The 22154-nt window shown below is 43.7% G+C and overlaps 1 protein-coding gene across 2 annotated transcripts in view; it reads left to right on the plus strand.

Moving 5' to 3' along the window:
- Nucleotides 1-21026, plus strand: part of LOC148403861 (aryl-hydrocarbon-interacting protein-like 1) — a 33223-nt gene extending 12197 nt beyond the window's left edge. The window contains exons 4-8 of one of the 2 annotated variants that reach the window (XM_088392299.1): nucleotides 18344-18520; nucleotides 18804-18945; nucleotides 19093-19541; nucleotides 19612-19756; nucleotides 20242-21026. In XM_088392299.1, coding sequence (XP_088248425.1) covers nucleotides 18344-18520; nucleotides 18804-18945; nucleotides 19093-19541; nucleotides 19612-19756; nucleotides 20242-20744 — 1416 coding nt within the window. In that variant the 3' untranslated portion in view covers nucleotides 20745-21026. The remainder of the gene's footprint in view (nucleotides 1-18343; nucleotides 18521-18803; nucleotides 18946-19092; nucleotides 19542-19611; nucleotides 19757-20241) is intronic. The other variant, XM_088392381.1, reaches the window with a different exon arrangement.
- The last annotated feature ends 1128 nt before the right edge of the window (nucleotides 21027-22154 follow it).

Below are 22154 nucleotides of genomic sequence, written 5' to 3' on the forward strand. Positions count from 1 at the left end.
TCCATAGTGTGGTGGTTTGTGCTCTGCACTCTCAACCCAGTGACCTGGGTTCAAATCCCATTGGGACCTAAAATGTTTTATCATAACCCTAAATCAAACCCGAACCCTAACCCTAGTTCAAACCCTAACCCGAACCCTAACCCTAGTTCAAACCCTAACCCGAACCCTAACCCTAAATCAAACCCTAACCCAAACCCTAACCCTAATTCAAACCCTAACCCGAACCCTAACCCTAATTCAAACCCTAACCCAAACCCTAACCCTAATTCAAACCCTAACCCAAACCCTAACCCTAATTCAAACCCTAACCCGAACCCTAACCCTAATTCAAACCCTAACCCGAACCCTAACCCTAGCTCAAACCCTAACCCAAACCTTAGCCCTAAACCTCGTCTGCTACCCCATTTAGCCATTACCATTATTTGCTTGTGACCTGCTCCATAAAACCATATAGATTCCATGCAATGTGAGTGAGGGTTCCATAGTGTAGTGGGTAGTACTCTGGACTCTCATCCCAATGACCTAGGTTCAAATCCCAGATAGACCTAAGTCATTCTATTATAGAAAAACTTGCAACACAATCCCATTGGGACGTGAAATATTTTATCATAGTAAAAATTTGCAACACAGTTGCTCGTGTGCTACCCCATTTAGCCATTCCCATTATTTGCTTGTGACCTGATCCATAAAACCATATAGATTCCATGTATGGTAAGCAAGGGTTCCATAGTGTAGTGGTTTGTGCTCTGCACTCTCAACCCAGTGACCTGGGTTCAAATCCCATTGGGACCTAAAATGTTTTATCATAGAAAAATTTGCAACACAGTTGCTCGTGTGCTACCCCATATAGCTTTACCACTATTTGCTTGTGACCTGCTCCATAAAACCATATAGATTCCATCTCTGGTAAGCGAGGGTTCCATAGTGTAGTGGTTTGTGCTCTGCACTTTCAACCCAGCGACCTGGGTTCAAATCCCATTGGGACCTAAAATATTTTATCATAGAAAAATTTGCAACACAGTTGCTCGTGTGCTACCCCATATAGCTTTACCACTATTTGCTTGTGACCTGCTCCATAAAACCATATAGATTCCATCTACGGTAAGCGAGGGTTCCATAGTGTAGTGGTTTGTGCTCTGCACTTTCAACCCAGCGACCTGGGATCAAATCCCATTGGGACTTAAAACGTTTTATCATAGAAAAATTTGCAACACAGTTGCTCGTGTGCTACCCCATATAGCTTTACCACTATTTGCTTGTGACCTGCTCCATAAAACCATATAGATTCCATCTATGGTAAGCGAGGGTTCCATAGTGTAGTGGTTTGTGCTCTGCACTTTCAACCCAGCGACCTGGGTTCAAATCCCATTGGGACCCAAAATGTTTTATCATAGAAAAAATTGCAAGACAGTTGCTCGTGTGCTACCCCATATAGCTTTACCACTATTTGCTTGTGACCTGCTCCATAAAACCATATAGATTCCATCTACGGTAAGCGAGGGTTCCATAGTGTAGTGGTTTGTGCTCTGCACTTTCAACCCAGTGACCTGGGTTCAAATCCCATTGGGTCCTAAAATGTTTTATCATAGAAAAATTTTCAACACAGTTGCTCGTGTGCTACCCCATATAGCTTTACTACTATTTGCTTGTGACCTGCTCCATAAAACCATATAGATTCCATCTATGGTAAGCGAGGGTTCCATAGTGTAGTGGTTTGTGCTCTGCACTTTCAACCCAGCGCCCTGGGTTCAAATCCCATTGGGACCTGACATGTTTTATCATAGAAAATGTTAGGGATACCGCTAGGGTAAGGGTTTGGGTTAGGTTTAGGGCTAAGTTTCGGGTTAGGGTTTGAGCTAGGGTTCGGGTTAGGGTTTGAACTAGGGTTAGGGTTTTAGTTAGGGTTAGGGTTCGGGTTAGGGTTTTAATTAGGGTTAGGGTTCGGGTTAGGGTTTTAATTGGGGTTAGGGTTCGTGTTAGGGTTTTAATTAGGGTTAGGGTTTTGGTTAGGGTTTTAATTAGGGTTAGGGTTCGGGTTAGGGTTTTAATTAGGGTTAGGGTTCGGGTTAGGGTTTTAATTAGGGTTAGGGTTCATGTTAGGGTTTTAATTAGGGTTAGGGTTTTGGTTAGGGTTTTAATTAGGGTTAGGGTTCGGGTTAGGGTTTTAATTAGGGTTAGGGTTCGGGTTAGGGTTTGAACTAGGGTTAGGGTTCGGGTTAGGGTTTGAGCTAGGGTTAGGGTCAGGGTTAGGGTTTGAGCTAGGGTTAGAGCTGGGGTTAGAGCTAGGGTTAGGGTTAGAGTTAGAGCAAGGATCCATAAAACCATGTATATACTATTCAATGTGAGTGAGGGGTCCATAGTGTAGTGGGTAGTACTCTGGAATCTCATTCCAGTGACCTAGGTTCAAATCCCAATGATACCTAAAATATTTTATCATAGAAAAATTTGCAACACAGTTGCTCGTGTGCTCCCCCATATAGCATTACTATTTGCTTGTGACCTGATCCATAGACCCTTATAGATTCCATGTATGGTAAGCGAGGGTTCCATAGTGTAGTGGTTTGTGCTCTGCACTCTCAACCCAGTGACCTGGGTTCAAATCCCATTGTGACCTAAAATGTTATATCATAAAAAAATTTGCAACACAGTTGCTCGTGTGCTCCCCCGTATAGCATTACTGTTTGCTTGTGACCTGATCCATAAACCCATATAGATTCCATGTATGGTAAGCGAGGGTTCCATAGTGTAGTGGTTTGTGCTCTGCACTCTCAACCCAGTGACCTGGGTTCAAATCCCATTGGGACCTAAAATGTTATATCATAGAAAAATTTGCAACACAGTTGCTCGTGTGCTCCCCCATATAGCATTACTATTTGCTTGTGACCTGATCCATAAACCCATATAGATTCCATGCATGGTAAGCGAGGGTTCCATAGTGTGGTGGTTTGTGCTCTGCACTCTCAACCCAGTGACCTGGGTTCAAATCCCATTGGGACCTAAAATGTTTTATCATAACCCTAAATCAAACCCTAACCCGAACCCTAACCCTAGTTCAAACCCTAACCCGAACCCTAACCCTAGTTCAAACCCTAACCCGAACCCTAACCCTAAATCAAACCCTAACCCAAACCCTAACCCTAATTCAAACCCTAACCCGAACCCTAACCCTAATTCAAACCCTAACCCAAACCCTAACCCTAATTCAAACCCTAACCCAAACCCTAACCCTAATTCAAACCCTAACCCGAACCCTAACCCTAATTCAAACCCTAACCCGAACCCTAACCCTAGCTCAAACCCTAACCCAAACCTTAGCCCTAAACCTCGTCTGCTACCCCATTTAGCCATTACCATTATTTGCTTGTGACCTGCTCCATAAAACCATATAGATTCCATGCAATGTGAGTGAGGGTTCCATAGTGTAGTGGGTAGTACTCTGGACTCTCATCCCAATGACCTAGGTTCAAATCCCAGATAGACCTAAGTCATTCTATTATAGAAAAACTTGCAACACAATCCCATTGGGACGTGAAATATTTTATCATAGTAAAAATTTGCAACACAGTTGCTCGTGTGCTACCCCATTTAGCCATTCCCATTATTTGCTTGTGACCTGATCCATAAAACCATATAGATTCCATGTATGGTAAGCAAGGGTTCCATAGTGTAGTGGTTTGTGCTCTGCACTCTCAACCCAGTGACCTGGGTTCAAATCCCATTGGGACCTAAAATGTTTTATCATAGAAAAATTTGCAACACAGTTGCTCGTGTGCTACCCCATATAGCTTTACCACTATTTGCTTGTGACCTGCTCCATAAAACCATATAGATTCCATCTCTGGTAAGCGAGGGTTCCATAGTGTAGTGGTTTGTGCTCTGCACTTTCAACCCAGCGACCTGGGTTCAAATCCCATTGGGACCTAAAATATTTTATCATAGAAAAATTTGCAACACAGTTGCTCGTGTGCTACCCCATATAGCTTTACCACTATTTGCTTGTGACCTGCTCCATAAAACCATATAGATTCCATCTACGGTAAGCGAGGGTTCCATAGTGTAGTGGTTTGTGCTCTGCACTTTCAACCCAGCGACCTGGGATCAAATCCCATTGGGACTTAAAACGTTTTATCATAGAAAAATTTGCAACACAGTTGCTCGTGTGCTACCCCATATAGCTTTACCACTATTTGCTTGTGACCTGCTCCATAAAACCATATAGATTCCATCTATGGTAAGCGAGGGTTCCATAGTGTAGTGGTTTGTGCTCTGCACTTTCAACCCAGCGACCTGGGTTCAAATCCCATTGGGACCCAAAATGTTTTATCATAGAAAAAATTGCAAGACAGTTGCTCGTGTGCTACCCCATATAGCTTTACCACTATTTGCTTGTGACCTGCTCCATAAAACCATATAGATTCCATCTACGGTAAGCGAGGGTTCCATAGTGTAGTGGTTTGTGCTCTGCACTTTCAACCCAGTGACCTGGGTTCAAATCCCATTGGGTCCTAAAATGTTTTATCATAGAAAAATTTTCAACACAGTTGCTCGTGTGCTACCCCATATAGCTTTACTACTATTTGCTTGTGACCTGCTCCATAAAACCATATAGATTCCATCTATGGTAAGCGAGGGTTCCATAGTGTAGTGGTTTGTGCTCTGCACTTTCAACCCAGCGCCCTGGGTTCAAATCCCATTGGGACCTGACATGTTTTATCATAGAAAAGGTTAGGGATACCGCTAGGGTAAGGGTTTGGGTTAGGTTTAGGGCTAAGTTTCGGGTTAGGGTTTGAGCTAGGGTTCGGGTTAGGGTTTGAACTAGGGTTAGGGTTTTAGTTAGGGTTAGGGTTCGGGTTAGGGTTTTAATTAGGGTTAGGGTTCGGGTTAGGGTTTTAATTAGGGTTAGGGTTTTGGTTAGGGTTTTAATTAGGGTTAGGGTTCGGGTTAGGGTTTTAATTAGGGTTAGGGTTCGGGTTAGGGTTTTAATTAGGGTTAGGGTTCATGTTAGGGTTTTAATTAGGGTTAGGGTTTTGGTTAGGGTTTTAATTAGGGTTAGGGTTCGGGTTAGGGTTTTAATTAGGGTTAGGGTTCGGGTTAGGGTTTGAACTAGGGTTAGGGTTCGGGTTAGGGTTTGAGCTAGGGTTAGGGTCAGGGTTAGGGTTTGAGCTAGGGTTAGAGCTGGGGTTAGAGCTAGGGTTAGGGTTAGAGTTAGAGCAAGGATCCATAAAACCATGTATATACTATTCAATGTGAGTGAGGGGTCCATAGTGTAGTGGGTAGTACTCTGGAATCTCATTCCAGTGACCTAGGTTCAAATCCCAATGATACCTAAAATATTTTATCATAGAAAAATTTGCAACACAGTTGCTCGTGTGCTCCCCCATATAGCATTACTATTTGCTTGTGACCTGATCCATAGACCCTTATAGATTCCATGTATGGTAAGCGAGGGTTCCATAGTGTAGTGGTTTGTGCTCTGCACTCTCAACCCAGTGACCTGGGTTCAAATCCCATTGTGACCTAAAATGTTATATCATAAAAAAATTTGCAACACAGTTGCTCGTGTGCTCCCCCGTATAGCATTACTATTTGCTTGTGACCTGATCCATAAACCCATATAGATTCCATGTATGGTAAGCGAGGGTTCCATAGTGTAGTGGTTTGTGCTCTGCACTCTCAACCCAGTGACCTGGGTTCAAATCCCATTGGGACCTAAAATGTTATATCATAGAAAAATTTGCAACACAGTTGCTCGTGTGCTCCCCCATATAGCATTACTATTTGCTTGTGACCTGATCCATAAACCCATATAGATTCCATGCATGGTAAGCGAGGGTTCCATAGTGTGGTGGTTTGTGCTCTGCACTCTCAACCCAGTGACCTGGGTTCAAATCCCATTGGGACCTAAAATGTTTTATCATAACCCTAAATCAAACCCTAACCCGAACCCTAACCCTAGTTCAAACCCTAACCCGAACCCTAACCCTAGTTCAAACCCTAACCCGAACCCTAACCCTAAATCAAACCCTAACCCAAACCCTAACCCTAATTCAAACCCTAACCCGAACCCTAACCCTAATTCAAACCCTAACCCAAACCCTAACCCTAATTCAAACCCTAACCCAAACCCTAACCCTAATTCAAACCCTAACCCGAACCCTAACCCTAATTCAAACCCTAACCCGAACCCTAACCCTAGCTCAAACCCTAACCCAAACCTTAGCCCTAAACCTCGTCTGCTACCCCATTTAGCCATTACCATTATTTGCTTGTGACCTGCTCCATAAAACCATATAGATTCCATGCAATGTGAGTGAGGGTTCCATAGTGTAGTGGGTAGTACTCTGGACTCTCATCCCAATGACCTAGGTTCAAATCCCAGATAGACCTAAGTCATTCTATTATAGAAAAACTTGCAACACAATCCCATTGGGACGTGAAATATTTTATCATAGTAAAAATTTGCAACACAGTTGCTCGTGTGCTACCCCATTTAGCCATTCCCATTATTTGCTTGTGACCTGATCCATAAAACCATATAGATTCCATGTATGGTAAGCAAGGGTTCCATAGTGTAGTGGTTTGTGCTCTGCACTCTCAACCCAGTGACCTGGGTTCAAATCCCATTGGGACCTAAAATGTTTTATCATAGAAAAATTTGCAACACAGTTGCTCGTGTGCTACCCCATATAGCTTTACCACTATTTGCTTGTGACCTGCTCCATAAAACCATATAGATTCCATCTCTGGTAAGCGAGGGTTCCATAGTGTAGTGGTTTGTGCTCTGCACTTTCAACCCAGCGACCTGGGTTCAAATCCCATTGGGACCTAAAATATTTTATCATAGAAAAATTTGCAACACAGTTGCTCGTGTGCTACCCCATATAGCTTTACCACTATTTGCTTGTGACCTGCTCCATAAAACCATATAGATTCCATCTACGGTAAGCGAGGGTTCCATAGTGTAGTGGTTTGTGCTCTGCACTTTCAACCCAGCGACCTGGGATCAAATCCCATTGGGACTTAAAACGTTTTATCATAGAAAAATTTGCAACACAGTTGCTCGTGTGCTACCCCATATAGCTTTACCACTATTTGCTTGTGACCTGCTCCATAAAACCATATAGATTCCATCTATGGTAAGCGAGGGTTCCATAGTGTAGTGGTTTGTGCTCTGCACTTTCAACCCAGCGACCTGGGTTCAAATCCCATTGGGACCCAAAATGTTTTATCATAGAAAAAATTGCAAGACAGTTGCTCGTGTGCTACCCCATATAGCTTTACCACTATTTGCTTGTGACCTGCTCCATAAAACCATATAGATTCCATCTACGGTAAGCGAGGGTTCCATAGTGTAGTGGTTTGTGCTCTGCACTTTCAACCCAGTGACCTGGGTTCAAATCCCATTGGGTCCTAAAATGTTTTATCATAGAAAAATTTTCAACACAGTTGCTCGTGTGCTACCCCATATAGCTTTACTACTATTTGCTTGTGACCTGCTCCATAAAACCATATAGATTCCATCTATGGTAAGCGAGGGTTCCATAGTGTAGTGGTTTGTGCTCTGCACTTTCAACCCAGCGCCCTGGGTTCAAATCCCATTGGGACCTGACATGTTTTATCATAGAAAATGTTAGGGATACCGCTGGGGTAAGGGTTTGGGTTAGGTTTAGGGCTAAGTTTCGGGTTAGGGTTTGAGCTAGGGTTCGGGTTAGGGTTTGAACTAGGGTTAGGGTTTTAGTTAGGGTTAGGGTTCGGGTTAGGGTTTTAATTAGGGTTAGGGTTCGGGTTAGGGTTTTAATTGGGGTTAGGGTTCGTGTTAGGGTTTTAATTAGGGTTAGGGTTTTGGTTAGGGTTTTAATTAGGGTTAGGGTTCGGGTTAGGGTTTTAATTAGGGTTAGGGTTCGGGTTAGGGTTTTAATTAGGGTTAGGGTTCATGTTAGGGTTTTAATTAGGGTTAGGGTTTTGGTTAGGGTTTTAATTAGGGTTAGGGTTCGGGTTAGGGTTTTAATTAGGGTTAGGGTTCGGGTTAGGGTTTGAACTAGGGTTAGGGTTCGGGTTAGGGTTTGAGCTAGGGTTAGGGTCAGGGTTAGGGTTTGAGCTAGGGTTAGAGCTGGGGTTAGAGCTAGGGTTAGGGTTAGAGTTAGAGCAAGGATCCATAAAACCATGTATATACTATTCAATGTGAGTGAGGGGTCCATAGTGTAGTGGGTAGTACTCTGGAATCTCATTCCAGTGACCTAGGTTCAAATCCCAATGATACCTAAAATATTTTATCATAGAAAAATTTGCAACACAGTTGCTCGTGTGCTCCCCCATATAGCATTACTATTTGCTTGTGACCTGATCCATAGACCCTTATAGATTCCATGTATGGTAAGCGAGGGTTCCATAGTGTAGTGGTTTGTGCTCTGCACTCTCAACCCAGTGACCTGGGTTCAAATCCCATTGTGACCTAAAATGTTATATCATAAAAAAATTTGCAACACAGTTGCTCGTGTGCTCCCCCGTATAGCATTACTGTTTGCTTGTGACCTGATCCATAAACCCATATAGATTCCATGTATGGTAAGCGAGGGTTCCATAGTGTAGTGGTTTGTGCTCTGCACTCTCAACCCAGTGACCTGGGTTCAAATCCCATTGGGACCTAAAATGTTATATCATAGAAAAATTTGCAACACAGTTGCTCGTGTGCTCCCCCATATAGCATTACTATTTGCTTGTGACCTGATCCATAAACCCATATAGATTCCATGCATGGTAAGCGAGGGTTCCATAGTGTGGTGGTTTGTGCTCTGCACTCTCAACCCAGTGACCTGGGTTCAAATCCCATTGGGACCTAAAATGTTTTATCATAACCCTAAATCAAACCCTAACCCGAACCCTAACCCTAGTTCAAACCCTAACCCGAACCCTAACCCTAGTTCAAACCCTAACCCGAACCCTAACCCTAAATCAAACCCTAACCCAAACCCTAACCCTAATTCAAACCCTAACCCGAACCCTAACCCTAATTCAAACCCTAACCCAAACCCTAACCCTAATTCAAACCCTAACCCAAACCCTAACCCTAATTCAAACCCTAACCCGAACCCTAACCCTAATTCAAACCCTAACCCGAACCCTAACCCTAGCTCAAACCCTAACCCAAACCTTAGCCCTAAACCTCGTCTGCTACCCCATTTAGCCATTACCATTATTTGCTTGTGACCTGCTCCATAAAACCATATAGATTCCATGCAATGTGAGTGAGGGTTCCATAGTGTAGTGGGTAGTACTCTGGACTCTCATCCCAATGACCTAGGTTCAAATCCCAGATAGACCTAAGTCATTCTATTATAGAAAAACTTGCAACACAATCCCATTGGGACGTGAAATATTTTATCATAGTAAAAATTTGCAACACAGTTGCTCGTGTGCTACCCCATTTAGCCATTCCCATTATTTGCTTGTGACCTGATCCATAAAACCATATAGATTCCATGTATGGTAAGCAAGGGTTCCATAGTGTAGTGGTTTGTGCTCTGCACTCTCAACCCAGTGACCTGGGTTCAAATCCCATTGGGACCTAAAATGTTTTATCATAGAAAAATTTGCAACACAGTTGCTCGTGTGCTACCCCATATAGCTTTACCACTATTTGCTTGTGACCTGCTCCATAAAACCATATAGATTCCATCTCTGGTAAGCGAGGGTTCCATAGTGTAGTGGTTTGTGCTCTGCACTTTCAACCCAGCGACCTGGGTTCAAATCCCATTGGGACCTAAAATATTTTATCATAGAAAAATTTGCAACACAGTTGCTCGTGTGCTACCCCATATAGCTTTACCACTATTTGCTTGTGACCTGCTCCATAAAACCATATAGATTCCATCTACGGTAAGCGAGGGTTCCATAGTGTAGTGGTTTGTGCTCTGCACTTTCAACCCAGCGACCTGGGATCAAATCCCATTGGGACTTAAAACGTTTTATCATAGAAAAATTTGCAACACAGTTGCTCGTGTGCTACCCCATATAGCTTTACCACTATTTGCTTGTGACCTGCTCCATAAAACCATATAGATTCCATCTACGGTAAGCGAGGGTTCCATAGTGTAGTGGTTTGTGCTCTGCACTTTCAACCCAGTGACCTGGGTTCAAATCCCATTGGGTCCTAAAATGTTTTATCATAGAAAAATTTTCAACACAGTTGCTCGTGTGCTACCCCATATAGCTTTACTACTATTTGCTTGTGACCTGCTCCATAAAACCATATAGATTCCATCTATGGTAAGCGAGGGTTCCATAGTGTAGTGGTTTGTGCTCTGCACTTTCAACCCAGCGCCCTGGGTTCAAATCCCATTGGGACCTGACATGTTTTATCATAGAAAAGGTTAGGGATACCGCTAGGGTAAGGGTTTGGGTTAGGTTTAGGGCTAAGTTTCGGGTTAGGGTTTGAGCTAGGGTTCGGGTTAGGGTTTGAACTAGGGTTAGGGTTTTAGTTAGGGTTAGGGTTCGGGTTAGGGTTTTAATTAGGGTTAGGGTTCGGGTTAGGGTTTTAATTAGGGTTAGGGTTTTGGTTAGGGTTTTAATTAGGGTTAGGGTTAGGGTTAGGGTTTTAATTAGGGTTAGGGTTCGGGTTAGGGTTTTAATTAGGGTTAGGGTTCATGTTAGGGTTTTAATTAGGGTTAGGGTTTTGGTTAGGGTTTTAATTAGGGTTAGGGTTCGGGTTAGGGTTTTAATTAGGGTTAGGGTTCGGGTTAGGGTTTGAACTAGGGTTAGGGTTCGGGTTAGGGTTTGAGCTAGGGTTAGGGTCAGGGTTAGGGTTTGAGCTAGGGTTAGAGCTGGGGTTAGAGCTAGGGTTAGGGTTAGAGTTAGAGCAAGGATCCATAAAACCATGTATATACTATTCAATGTGAGTGAGGGGTCCATAGTGTAGTGGGTAGTACTCTGGAATCTCATTCCAGTGACCTAGGTTCAAATCCCAATGATACCTAAAATATTTTATCATAGAAAAATTTGCAACACAGTTGCTCGTGTGCTCCCCCATATAGCATTACTATTTGCTTGTGACCTGATCCATAGACCCTTATAGATTCCATGTATGGTAAGCGAGGGTTCCATAGTGTAGTGGTTTGTGCTCTGCACTCTCAACCCAGTGACCTGGGTTCAAATCCCATTGTGACCTAAAATGTTATATCATAAAAAAATTTGCAACACAGTTGCTCGTGTGCTCCCCCGTATAGCATTACTATTTGCTTGTGACCTGATCCATAAACCCATATAGATTCCATGTATGGTAAGCGAGGGTTCCATAGTGTAGTGGTTTGTGCTCTGCACTCTCAACCCAGTGACCTGGGTTCAAATCCCATTGGGACCTAAAATGTTATATCATAGAAAAATTTGCAACACAGTTGCTCGTGTGCTCCCCCATATAGCATTACTATTTGCTTGTGACCTGATCCATAAACCCATATAGATTCCATGCATGGTAAGCGAGGGTTCCATAGTGTGGTGGTTTGTGCTCTGCACTCTCAACCCAGTGACCTGGGTTCAAATCCCATTGGGACCTAAAATGTTTTATCATAACCCTAAATCAAACCCTAACCCGAACCCTAACCCTAGTTCAAACCCTAACCCGAACCCTAACCCTAGTTCAAACCCTAACCCGAACCCTAACCCTAAATCAAACCCTAACCCAAACCCTAACCCTAATTCAAACCCTAACCCGAACCCTAACCCTAATTCAAACCCTAACCCAAACCCTAACCCTAATTCAAACCCTAACCCAAACCCTAACCCTAATTCAAACCCTAACCCGAACCCTAACCCTAATTCAAACCCTAACCCGAACCCTAACCCTAGCTCAAACCCTAACCCAAACCTTAGCCCTAAACCTCGTCTGCTACCCCATTTAGCCATTACCATTATTTGCTTGTGACCTGCTCCATAAAACCATATAGATTCCATGCAATGTGAGTGAGGGTTCCATAGTGTAGTGGGTAGTACTCTGGACTCTCATCCCAATGACCTAGGTTCAAATCCCAGATAGACCTAAGTCATTCTATTATAGAAAAACTTGCAACACAATCCCATTGGGACGTGAAATATTTTATCATAGTAAAAATTTGCAACACAGTTGCTCGTGTGCTACCCCATTTAGCCATTCCCATTATTTGCTTGTGACCTGATCCATAAAACCATATAGATTCCATGTATGGTAAGCAAGGGTTCCATAGTGTAGTGGTTTGTGCTCTGCACTCTCAACCCAGTGACCTGGGTTCAAATCCCATTGGGACCTAAAATGTTTTATCATAGAAAAATTTGCAACACAGTTGCTCGTGTGCTACCCCATATAGCTTTACCACTATTTGCTTGTGACCTGCTCCATAAAACCATATAGATTCCATCTCTGGTAAGCGAGGGTTCCATAGTGTAGTGGTTTGTGCTCTGCACTTTCAACCCAGCGACCTGGGTTCAAATCCCATTGGGACCTAAAATATTTTATCATAGAAAAATTTGCAACACAGTTGCTCGTGTGCTACCCCATATAGCTTTACCACTATTTGCTTGTGACCTGCTCCATAAAACCATATAGATTCCATCTACGGTAAGCGAGGGTTCCATAGTGTAGTGGTTTGTGCTCTGCACTTTCAACCCAGCGACCTGGGATCAAATCCCATTGGGACTTAAAACGTTTTATCATAGAAAAATTTGCAACACAGTTGCTCGTGTGCTACCCCATATAGCTTTACCACTATTTGCTTGTGACCTGCTCCATAAAACCATATAGATTCCATCTATGGTAAGCGAGGGTTCCATAGTGTAGTGGTTTGTGCTCTGCACTTTCAACCCAGCGACCTGGGTTCAAATCCCATTGGGACCTAAAATGTTTTATCATAGAAAAAATTGCAAGACAGTTGCTCGTGTGCTACCCCATATAGCTTTACCACTATTTGCTTGTGACCTGCTCCATAAAACCATATAGATTCCATCTACGGTAAGCGAGGGTTCCATAGTGTAGTGGTTTGTGCTCTGCACTTTCAACCCAGCGACCTGGGTTCAAATCCCATTGGGTCCTAAAATGTTTTATCATAGAAAAATTTGCAACACAGTTGCTCGTGTGCTACCCCATATAGCTTTACCACTATTTGCTTGTGACCTGCTCCATAAAACCATATAGATTCCATCTATGGTAAGCGAGGGTTCCATAGTGTAGTGGTTTGTGCTCTGCACTTTCAACCCAGCGACCTGGGTTCAAATCCCATTGGGACCTAAAATGTTTTATCATAGAAAAAATTGCAAGACAGTTGCTCGTGTGCTACCCCATATAGCTTTACCACTATTTGCTTGTGACCTGCTCCATAAAACCATATAGATTCCATCTATGGTAAGCGAGGGTTCCATAGTGTAGTGGTTTGTGCTCTGCACTCTCAACCCAGCGACCTGGGTTCAAATCCCATTGGGACCTGACATGTTATATCATAGAAAAATTTGCAACACAGTTGCTCGTGTGCTCCCCCATATAGCATGACTATTTGCTTGTGACCTGATCCATAAACCCATATAGATTCCATGTATGGTAAGCGAGGGTTCCATAGTGTAGTGGTTTGTGCTCTGCACTCTCAACCTAGTGACCTGGGTTCAAATCCCATTGGGACCTAAAATGTTTTATCATAGAAAAATTTGCAACACAGTTGCTTGTGTGCTGCCCCATATAACCATTATAACTATTTACTTGTGACGTGCTTCATAAAACCATATATATTCCATGCCATGTGAGTGAAGGTTCCATAGTGTAGTGGGTAGTACTCTGGACTCTCATCCCAGTGACCTAGGTTCAAATCCCAGTGAGACCGAAGTCATTCTATCATACAAAACTTTGCAACAAAATCCCATTGGGACGTGAAATATTTTATCGTAGAAAAATTTGCAACACAGTTGCTTGTGTGCTACCCCATTTAACTACTACCGTATTTGCCGGTGTACAGGTCGACTCGGTGTATAAGTCGACCCCCTAAAATTCGACGGAAATTTACGATTTTATGATATATCCTTTGTATAAGTCGAGCTCAATTGTTGCATTATATTAAACTTCAAAATTCAATATGCGAAATTTATTGACGAAATGTGTTCAAATTCCGGGAGGCCGTGCGCATGCGGCTGTTTATAAGCACCGCGGAGGAGATCGCGGCCGGCGAGCTCGCGCACGCCACCCGGCACCAACGGGAGGCCGGAAATAGCTCCAAGCCGAGCGGATCGGCACTTTATAAGCACCGCGGAGGAGATCGCGGCCCCTCATTGGACTTCCAGCGGCCGGCGAGCTCGCGCACCCGCCCGGCACATCCGGGAGGCCGTGCGCACGAGCCAAGTGGCCGAAAATAGCCCCCGCCGAGCGGATCGGCTGTTTATAAGCACCGCGGAGGTGGTCGCGGCGTCTCATTCGACTTCCAGCGGCCGGCGAGCTCGCGCACCCGCCCGGCACATCCGGGAGGCCGTGCGCACGAGCCAAGTGGCCGAAAATAGCCCCCGCCGAGCGGATCGGCTGTTTATAAGCACCGCGGAGGTGGTGGCGGCGCCTCATTCGACTTCCAGCGGCCGGCGAGCTCGCGCGCCCGCCCGGCACATCCGGGAGGCCGTGCGCACGAGCCAAGTGGCCGAAAATAGCCCCCGCCGAGCGGATCGGCTGTTTATAAGCACCGCGGAGGTGGTGGCGGCGCCTCATTCGACTTCCAGTGGCCGGCGAGCTCGCGCGCCCGCCCGGCACATCCGGGAGGCCGTGCGCACGAGCCAAGTGGCCGAAAATAGCCCCCGCCGAGCGGATCGGCTGTTTATAAGCACCGCGGAGGTGGTGGCGGCGCCTCATTCGACTTCCAGCGGGCCGCGCACTCGCGCACGCCGCCCGGTTCAAATTTTCTAAGTGCAACGCACAATGAGATGCATGGGAAACGGCCTTGGTTACCATCACATTTGAAGCGATGAATACGAAGTTAAATTTTATGACTCGGTGTATAAGTCGAGGTCGATTTTTTTCGGTCGATTTTGGATCGAAAAAGGTCGACCAATACACCGGCAAATACGGTATTTGCTTATGACGTGTTCCATAAAACCATATAGATTCCATATAACGTAAGCTTGGCTTCCATAGTGTAGTGGTTAGTGTACTTGACTCTCACCCCAGCGGCGTGGGTTCAAATCCAATTGGGACGTAAAATATTTTATCATAGAAGAAATTGCAACACAGTTTCTCGTGTGCTACCCCATATAACCATATTACTATTTGCTTGTGACCTGATCCATGAAACCATATAGATTCCATGAAATGTAAGCGAGGGTACCATAGTGTAGTGGTTAGTGCTCTGGAATCTCATCCCATTGACCTAGGTTCAAATCCCAGTGAGACCTCAGTCGTTCTATCATAGAAAAACTTGCAACACAATCCCATTGGGACGTGAAATATTTTATCATAGAAAAATTTGCAACACAGTTGCTCGGGTGCTACCCCATTTAGCCATTCCCATTATTTGCTTGTGACCTGATCCATAAAACCATATAGATTCCATGTATGGTAAGCAAGGGTTCCATAGTGTAGTGGTTTGTGCTCTGCACTCTCAACCCTGTGACCTGGGTTCAAATCCCATTGGGACCTAAAATGTTTTATCATAGAAAAATTTGCAACACAGTTGCTCGTGTGCTACCCCATATAGCTTTACCACTATTTGCTTGTGACCTGCTCCATAAAACCATATAGATTCCATCTATGGTAAGCGAGGGTTCCATAGTGTAGTGGTTTGTGCTCTGCACTTTCAACTCGGCGACCTGGGTTCAAATCCCATTGGGACCTAAAATGTTTTATCATAGAAAAATTTGCAACACAGTTGCTCGTGTGCTACCCCATATAGCTTTACCACTATTTGCTTGTGACCTGCTCCATAAGACCATATAGATTCCATCTATGGTAAGCGAGGGTTCCATAGTGTAGTGGTTTGTGCTCTGCACTCTCGACCTGGGTTCTAATCCCATTGGGACCTGACATGTTTTATCATAGAAAAATTGCAACACAGTTGCTCGTGTGCTACCCCATATAGCATTACTATTTGCTTGTGACCTGTTCCATAAAACCATATAGATTCCATGTGTGGTAAGCGAGGGTTCCATAGTGAAGTTGTTTGTGCTCTGCACGCTCAACCCAGCGACCTGGGTTCAAATCCCGTTGGGACCTAAAATCTTTTATCATAGAAAAATTTGCAACACAGTTGCTTGTGTGCTACCCCATATAACCATTATAACTATTTACTTGTGACCTGATCCATAAACCCATATAGATTCCATGTATGGTAAGCGAGGGTTCCATAGTGTAGTGGTTTGTGCTCTGCACTCTCAACCCAGTGACCAGAAGAAGTCCAGGCTGCTTTTAATCGGGGCGGTTTAATGTCAGACAATATTTTCACGGACCATATTCACGGCTCAACGTGCGGTTTAAATTAACCCTACCTATTCTTACCTCTTCTGTCTTGGGCCCTTTCTAGTGAACGGGCGTAGATTTTACAGGGGGGCTGTTGTGGGGCACTGCTGTGAGGTCGATGGCAAGCTGACGTTGCGATGATTAACAGAAGCCTGGTCTGTTGTGCGCCCAGGTTTGCCCCGATTAAAAGCAGCCTGGACTTCTTCGTCCAAAGCATGATATTGCTGGGCATGTGTCTCCGGGGGATTTTGGGTGGTACAAGCACTTGCCAGTGCATTGACAATGTCATCATTGCTAAGAATAGCTGACACGATATTGCGAGCTGACTGGTTCATAATTGCGGCAGCAACAAAATGCATGTACAAGATGGCGGCAATGATGACGTCAGTCAAGTTTCATTCAATATATTCCGAAATTCATTCAATATATTCCGAAGTTCATTCAATATAGTCCGAAATTCATTCAATATATTCTGAAGTTCATTCAATATATTATTCAAGGTTCATTCAATATATTCCGAAGTTCATTCAATATATTCCGAAGTTCATTCAATATATTCTGAAGTTCATTCAATATATTCAAGGTTCATTCAATATATTCAAGGTTCATTCAATATAATCCGAAGTTCATTCAATATATTCAAGGTTCATTCAATATATTCAAGGTTCATTCAATATATTCCGAAGTTCATTCAATATATTCCAAAATTCATTCAATATATTCCGAAGTTCATTCAATATATTCAAGGTTCATTCAATATATTCCGAAGTTCATTCAATATATTCCGAAGTTCATTCAATATATTCAAGGTTCATTCAATATATTCAAGGTTCATTCAATATATTCAAATATTAATTTCCTGAACGGCATGCCATTATATATATATATATATATATGTGTGTGTGTGTGTGTGTGCGTGTGTGTTTGTGTGTGTGTTTTACGTTGTTATATAACTCTCCATACATATATGGGAATAGAATGTTGCGTTTTTTGTTGTAATATAACTGATTTTAATATAGAAGCTGGTGTAACACAACAGATTTTTGTTGGTGGTGTGCCTTGAGATTTTTTCCCGTGAAAAGGTGTGCTGTGAATTAAAAAAGGTTAGGAAACACTGCTCTAAAACACTAAAGTGTGACAATTTAGTTCAAAATACTAACCCTAACCACTGGATGAATCGCAACTCAAAGTGGGGGTTAAGGATTTGACCAGGGGTAAAACAGGGGTAAAAAATAACCAAAGTATTGAATTATTCTCTTTTTGACACAAATTGGGTTATTTTTTCAGCCTAAAATCCATAGTTCACCATTGAGTGGGTTAGGAAAACAACCCAGCAATATTTAATGTGCAAGCAACGTGTACCTAATGATGAGACTTAGACATCAGCCAGCGTACTCACGACGGCACATAACACACGATGTTCCTCAACAATCATTGACAGCGGTGACAAAAAGTGAAGCCCCCCCACCCACAACCCACCACCGCCACTCCTCCTGCAAACAATGTGCTTTGAAGTAAACCCACCAGGGGGTCCAACAACAACAACAACAACATCCAAAAAAAAGTTTGACAATGCTTATCATGTTGGAGCAGACAATTGTGTGTTTCTATTTAGCATTTTCTTGCATTTGCTCCTGCTGTTTTATTCAGCGGTTTCTTTATCTGGGAGAAATATAAATCATGCTTGATGCCATACCTAGAGAACAGCACCTATCAGCACACGGAGGAGAAAACAAACAGCATTAGCTATCTATTTTAAAATGTTACAATTTAAATGACAATAGCACTCAACTAAGAATCAAAGTGTTTTTTCACGGTTGGCCCCTTCCCGATTTATGAATGATATTAGTGGGGAATTTTACAATATAATCCAAGATCCATCAATGCCTCTGACCTTTCCAGGTGGGTGATCCCATGTCCTACCACAGAGAGTCGTGGATGATGGAGAAGGATGAGAAGCTGAGCACGGTTCCCCTCCTCCACATGAGGGGCAACACCATGGTCAAGCAGCGGCAGTTCCGGGAAGCGGCCAGCGAGTACAAGGAGGCCGTACTGCTGCTTAAAACGGTCCAGTCCAGGGTGAGAGACTACATTCTGGCAACCCGATGGGATGGCCACTCCAGATGGACTTGACTCGACAAAATGACTCCCTTATTTGAACGAGTGACTCGATCCCATCCCTGTATTTCCCTTTGACGCTGGATTGATTGATTGAATTGCAAACGGGGCAAAAAGGTGATCATGTATGGAAGCGCAGCTTTGATGGATGCACAAGCTCCGCCTTACAAGAAGCATTCTATCAGTGTTACGCTCATATCGTATTCAAAATCTCATTTTTCGATTCTTCCACGCATGCATGCAGGAGATGCCGGGCGACGTGGATTACATGAACTTGGGGCGTATGATCATCCCCCTGGAGTTGAACTACTGCCAGTGTATGCTGGAGCTGCACGAGTACTACCAGGTGATCGAGCACACCAATGAGCTGCTGGACAAACACAAAGGTGGGTGATGCACAAGCTACCGTCGTGTTATCAAATGTCAAACCGGCAAACGTTTGTTTGTGACCTTTTTGCCACGTTCATAAAAATGTAGAAATAATTGTATTTGATTCACTATCAACCAGGTCGCCTTTATCTTCATATTTGCAGACTGCGTGAAAGGTTATTATAAGCGAGCCAAGGCCCACGCGGCCGTGTGGAACGAGAAGGAAGCGCGCCGTGATTTCAACATGGTAGCCCACCTGGACCCCACGCTGGCCTCGCTGGTCCACCGAGAGCTCAAGGCCTTGTCGGAGTGCATGAAGGAAAAGTACTGGGAGGAGAAGGACGCTTACTGGAACAAGCTAGAAGCCAAAGATGAAAAAGAGGAGGAGGAAAAGGTGGATGAGGAAGAAGAGAATAAGGATGCCCAGGACGGAGATGAAGGCGGGAAGGACGACAGAGATGATAAGACGGAGGGGAAGGACTGGCAGCAGATGTTACGTCTGGTGATGCTGCTGCAGGAGCAAGGAAAGGTTCTGATGAAAGAAAAAGATTTCCAAGAAGCAGCTTCAAAGTTCAAGGAGGCCTTAGATTATGTGGACTTCCTTCAAAATAAGGTTGGTGTGACAGTAAGTACTTTAATTTCACCTCTTTCCTGATCCTTTCCTCTTGGTCCAATGTTCTCAGCAGGTGCATCGAGGTGACGAAGACTGGGAATCATTGGAGAAAGTGCGTCTGCCTCTCACTCTCAACCTAAGCCAGTGTATGCTGGAGCTCCAACACTACCAGCAAGTGGTGGAGCTCAGTGACAAGCTGCTGGAAAGCCATCAAGGTAATATCAAAGATGATGTTTGTGTCGGGGCGCACAGTCGTGGTGTAGAAATGGAAATGAAAATTTGTTTTTTTTTAAAATAAATCCGTAGTTGCCTTCTGACACACTTTTTGGAGTCGAATCATGACAATTTCTTAGTCAGCCCGCAGCGACGTGTTTGCTTTCATGCAGCTGCAACGCTTGATCTTGCTGTTTACAAATGTGTCACTCATGCCTACATTGGCAACCACCGGTGGGCATCGCATTCAAAAACTATTTCTATTTGGGGTCACGTCAAAATGTTCTTACTTTTGGAAAAAAAAGATGGTTTATATCCCCTGAACAGAAAATAAAATCCTTTTAAAACTTCATCATTTCATATGTACCTGTGGCACCTCACAACAATAATTCCCCATACAAACATGAAGTTTTTCTGTTCTGTCAATCATCAGTCGCAGACTAATTTGTCATCGACGTCCCTCTGTCCTCATCCATCTTCTCTTCAGGTCATTTCAAGGCGCTCTATCAACGTGCTCGGGCGCACGCCGCCTTGTGCAACAACGAGGAAGCTCGGCGGGACCTGGCCGCCGTGGAGAAGCTGGACCCCCAGTTCAAGCCGTTTGTCCGCCAGGAGCTGAAGAAGCTGGGTGAGAACCTCCGCAGCATGCACGCTCAACAGAACAAGACGTACTGGGACGCCACACGTGAGAAGTGGGGGCCTGGACAGGCCCGACAGAAGAGCGTCATGCGGGGTAGTGGCGATAGCGAGGAGCAAGCGGACGACATCAACCAAAGCTGTCAAACCAAGAAGGAAGAGGAATCCGACAATGACAACACCGTGAGCGCCGAGGTTACGGAAGATAACGGCGGTCCTGATGAAGACGGCTGCACTCTGACCACCACCGCTGCTGTTAGCGATAGCGTAGCCAGCGGGAGATTGGCTGGAGATAAAAGCACTGAGATGGTTAAACGCCAACCAAGAGTGGTGGAACAAAAACATCCAATGTGATAGAACAGGAAAGGCGTGTCAGTCAATCAGAAGAGGAAACAGGGAGCAATAAAACAGAAACTACACATGGAGAAAGTATTGATTTAGCCATGACCTAATCTAAATCCAAACACATAGAGCAAAACTTGTACTTTTGAAGCTCTGTGAGTTATCCTCCTGCTCACACACTCACATGCACACACATACATTAAGGAAGAGTTCAAGTACTTTTTCACACAGGGCCAGGTCGCTTTTGAATAGCTTTTCCCCCTGAATAAATAAAATCAGCACTCAAAAACTGCCTTTTCTGTTTACTTGGGTTATGTTTGTCTGATATTTCCATTTGTTTGATCCCTAAGATGGCAAAAACTAGGGTTAGGATTTCACAGTAAGGCGAGGGTTTTGAAGTAGGGTTTCGAATTAGGGTTAGTGTTTCAAAGTAGGGTTTCAAATTACGGTTAGGATTTCACCCCAGGGTTAGGGTTTTGAAGTAGGGTTTCGAATTTGGGTTAGGGTTTCATGCAGGTTTTTGAAGTAGGCTTTGAAATTTGGGTCAGGCTTCCAAAGTAGGATTAGGGTTTTGAAGTAGGGTTGCTAATTAGGGTTAGGGTTTCAAACTAGGGTTAGGGTTTCACATTAGTTTTAGGGTTTTGAAGTAGGGTTTCAAATTTGGGTTAGGGTTTCAATTTAGGGCGAGAGTTTCAAACTAGGGTTGGGTTTTCACACTAGGTTTAAGGTTTCAAAGTATGTTTCCATATTAGGGTTTCAAACTAGGGTTAGGGTTTCTCACTAGGGTTAGGGTTTTTAAGTAGGGTTTCAAACGGTTCAGGTTTTAAAGTAGGGTTAAGGTTTGAAGTAGGGTTTGATATTAAGGTTAGGGTTTCAAACTAGGGTTAGAGTTTAACAATTGGGTTAGGGCTTTGAACTAGGGTTTCCAATTAGAGTTAGGATTTCGAACTACGGTTTTAAATTAGGGTTAGGATCTCGAACTAGGATTTTGAAATAGGGTTAGGATTTCAAACTAGGATTAGGGTTAGGGTAGCAGTAATTAAACAGTAGCAGTAATTGTTGTAATACTAAAATAAATGGCTTACAGGTTATTTTAAGATACTAAGGTTAGGGTTATAAATAGGACACACACAGGAAGGCAAATAGAAATGTTTTATTTCTGTACTCAAAGAGAAGAAAGCATCCAGTAAGCCGGTGCTTTTCTTTACAGTATAAAGTGTCTGTACACACTCCCAAAACATTGTTAAACCCATTAAACAAATACATTGAAATGATTAATGAGGAAATCCATGGGGATGTAACAATTGAAACACATTGAAAGTGTTAGTGTAAACTAGTGTGTTAAGGTAGAACAGGTGATTGACTGATTCAATTTGGACTCACAACAACAGACATGAGGCAGAATATAATGACAAGTGTATG

The sequence above is a fragment of the Syngnathus floridae genome, chromosome 1 (assembly GCF_059516105.1).
Source record: "Syngnathus floridae isolate MCC-2025c chromosome 1, RoL_Sflo_1.0, whole genome shotgun sequence".
In the NCBI taxonomy this organism is placed as follows: Eukaryota; Metazoa; Chordata; class Actinopteri; order Syngnathiformes; family Syngnathidae; genus Syngnathus; species Syngnathus floridae.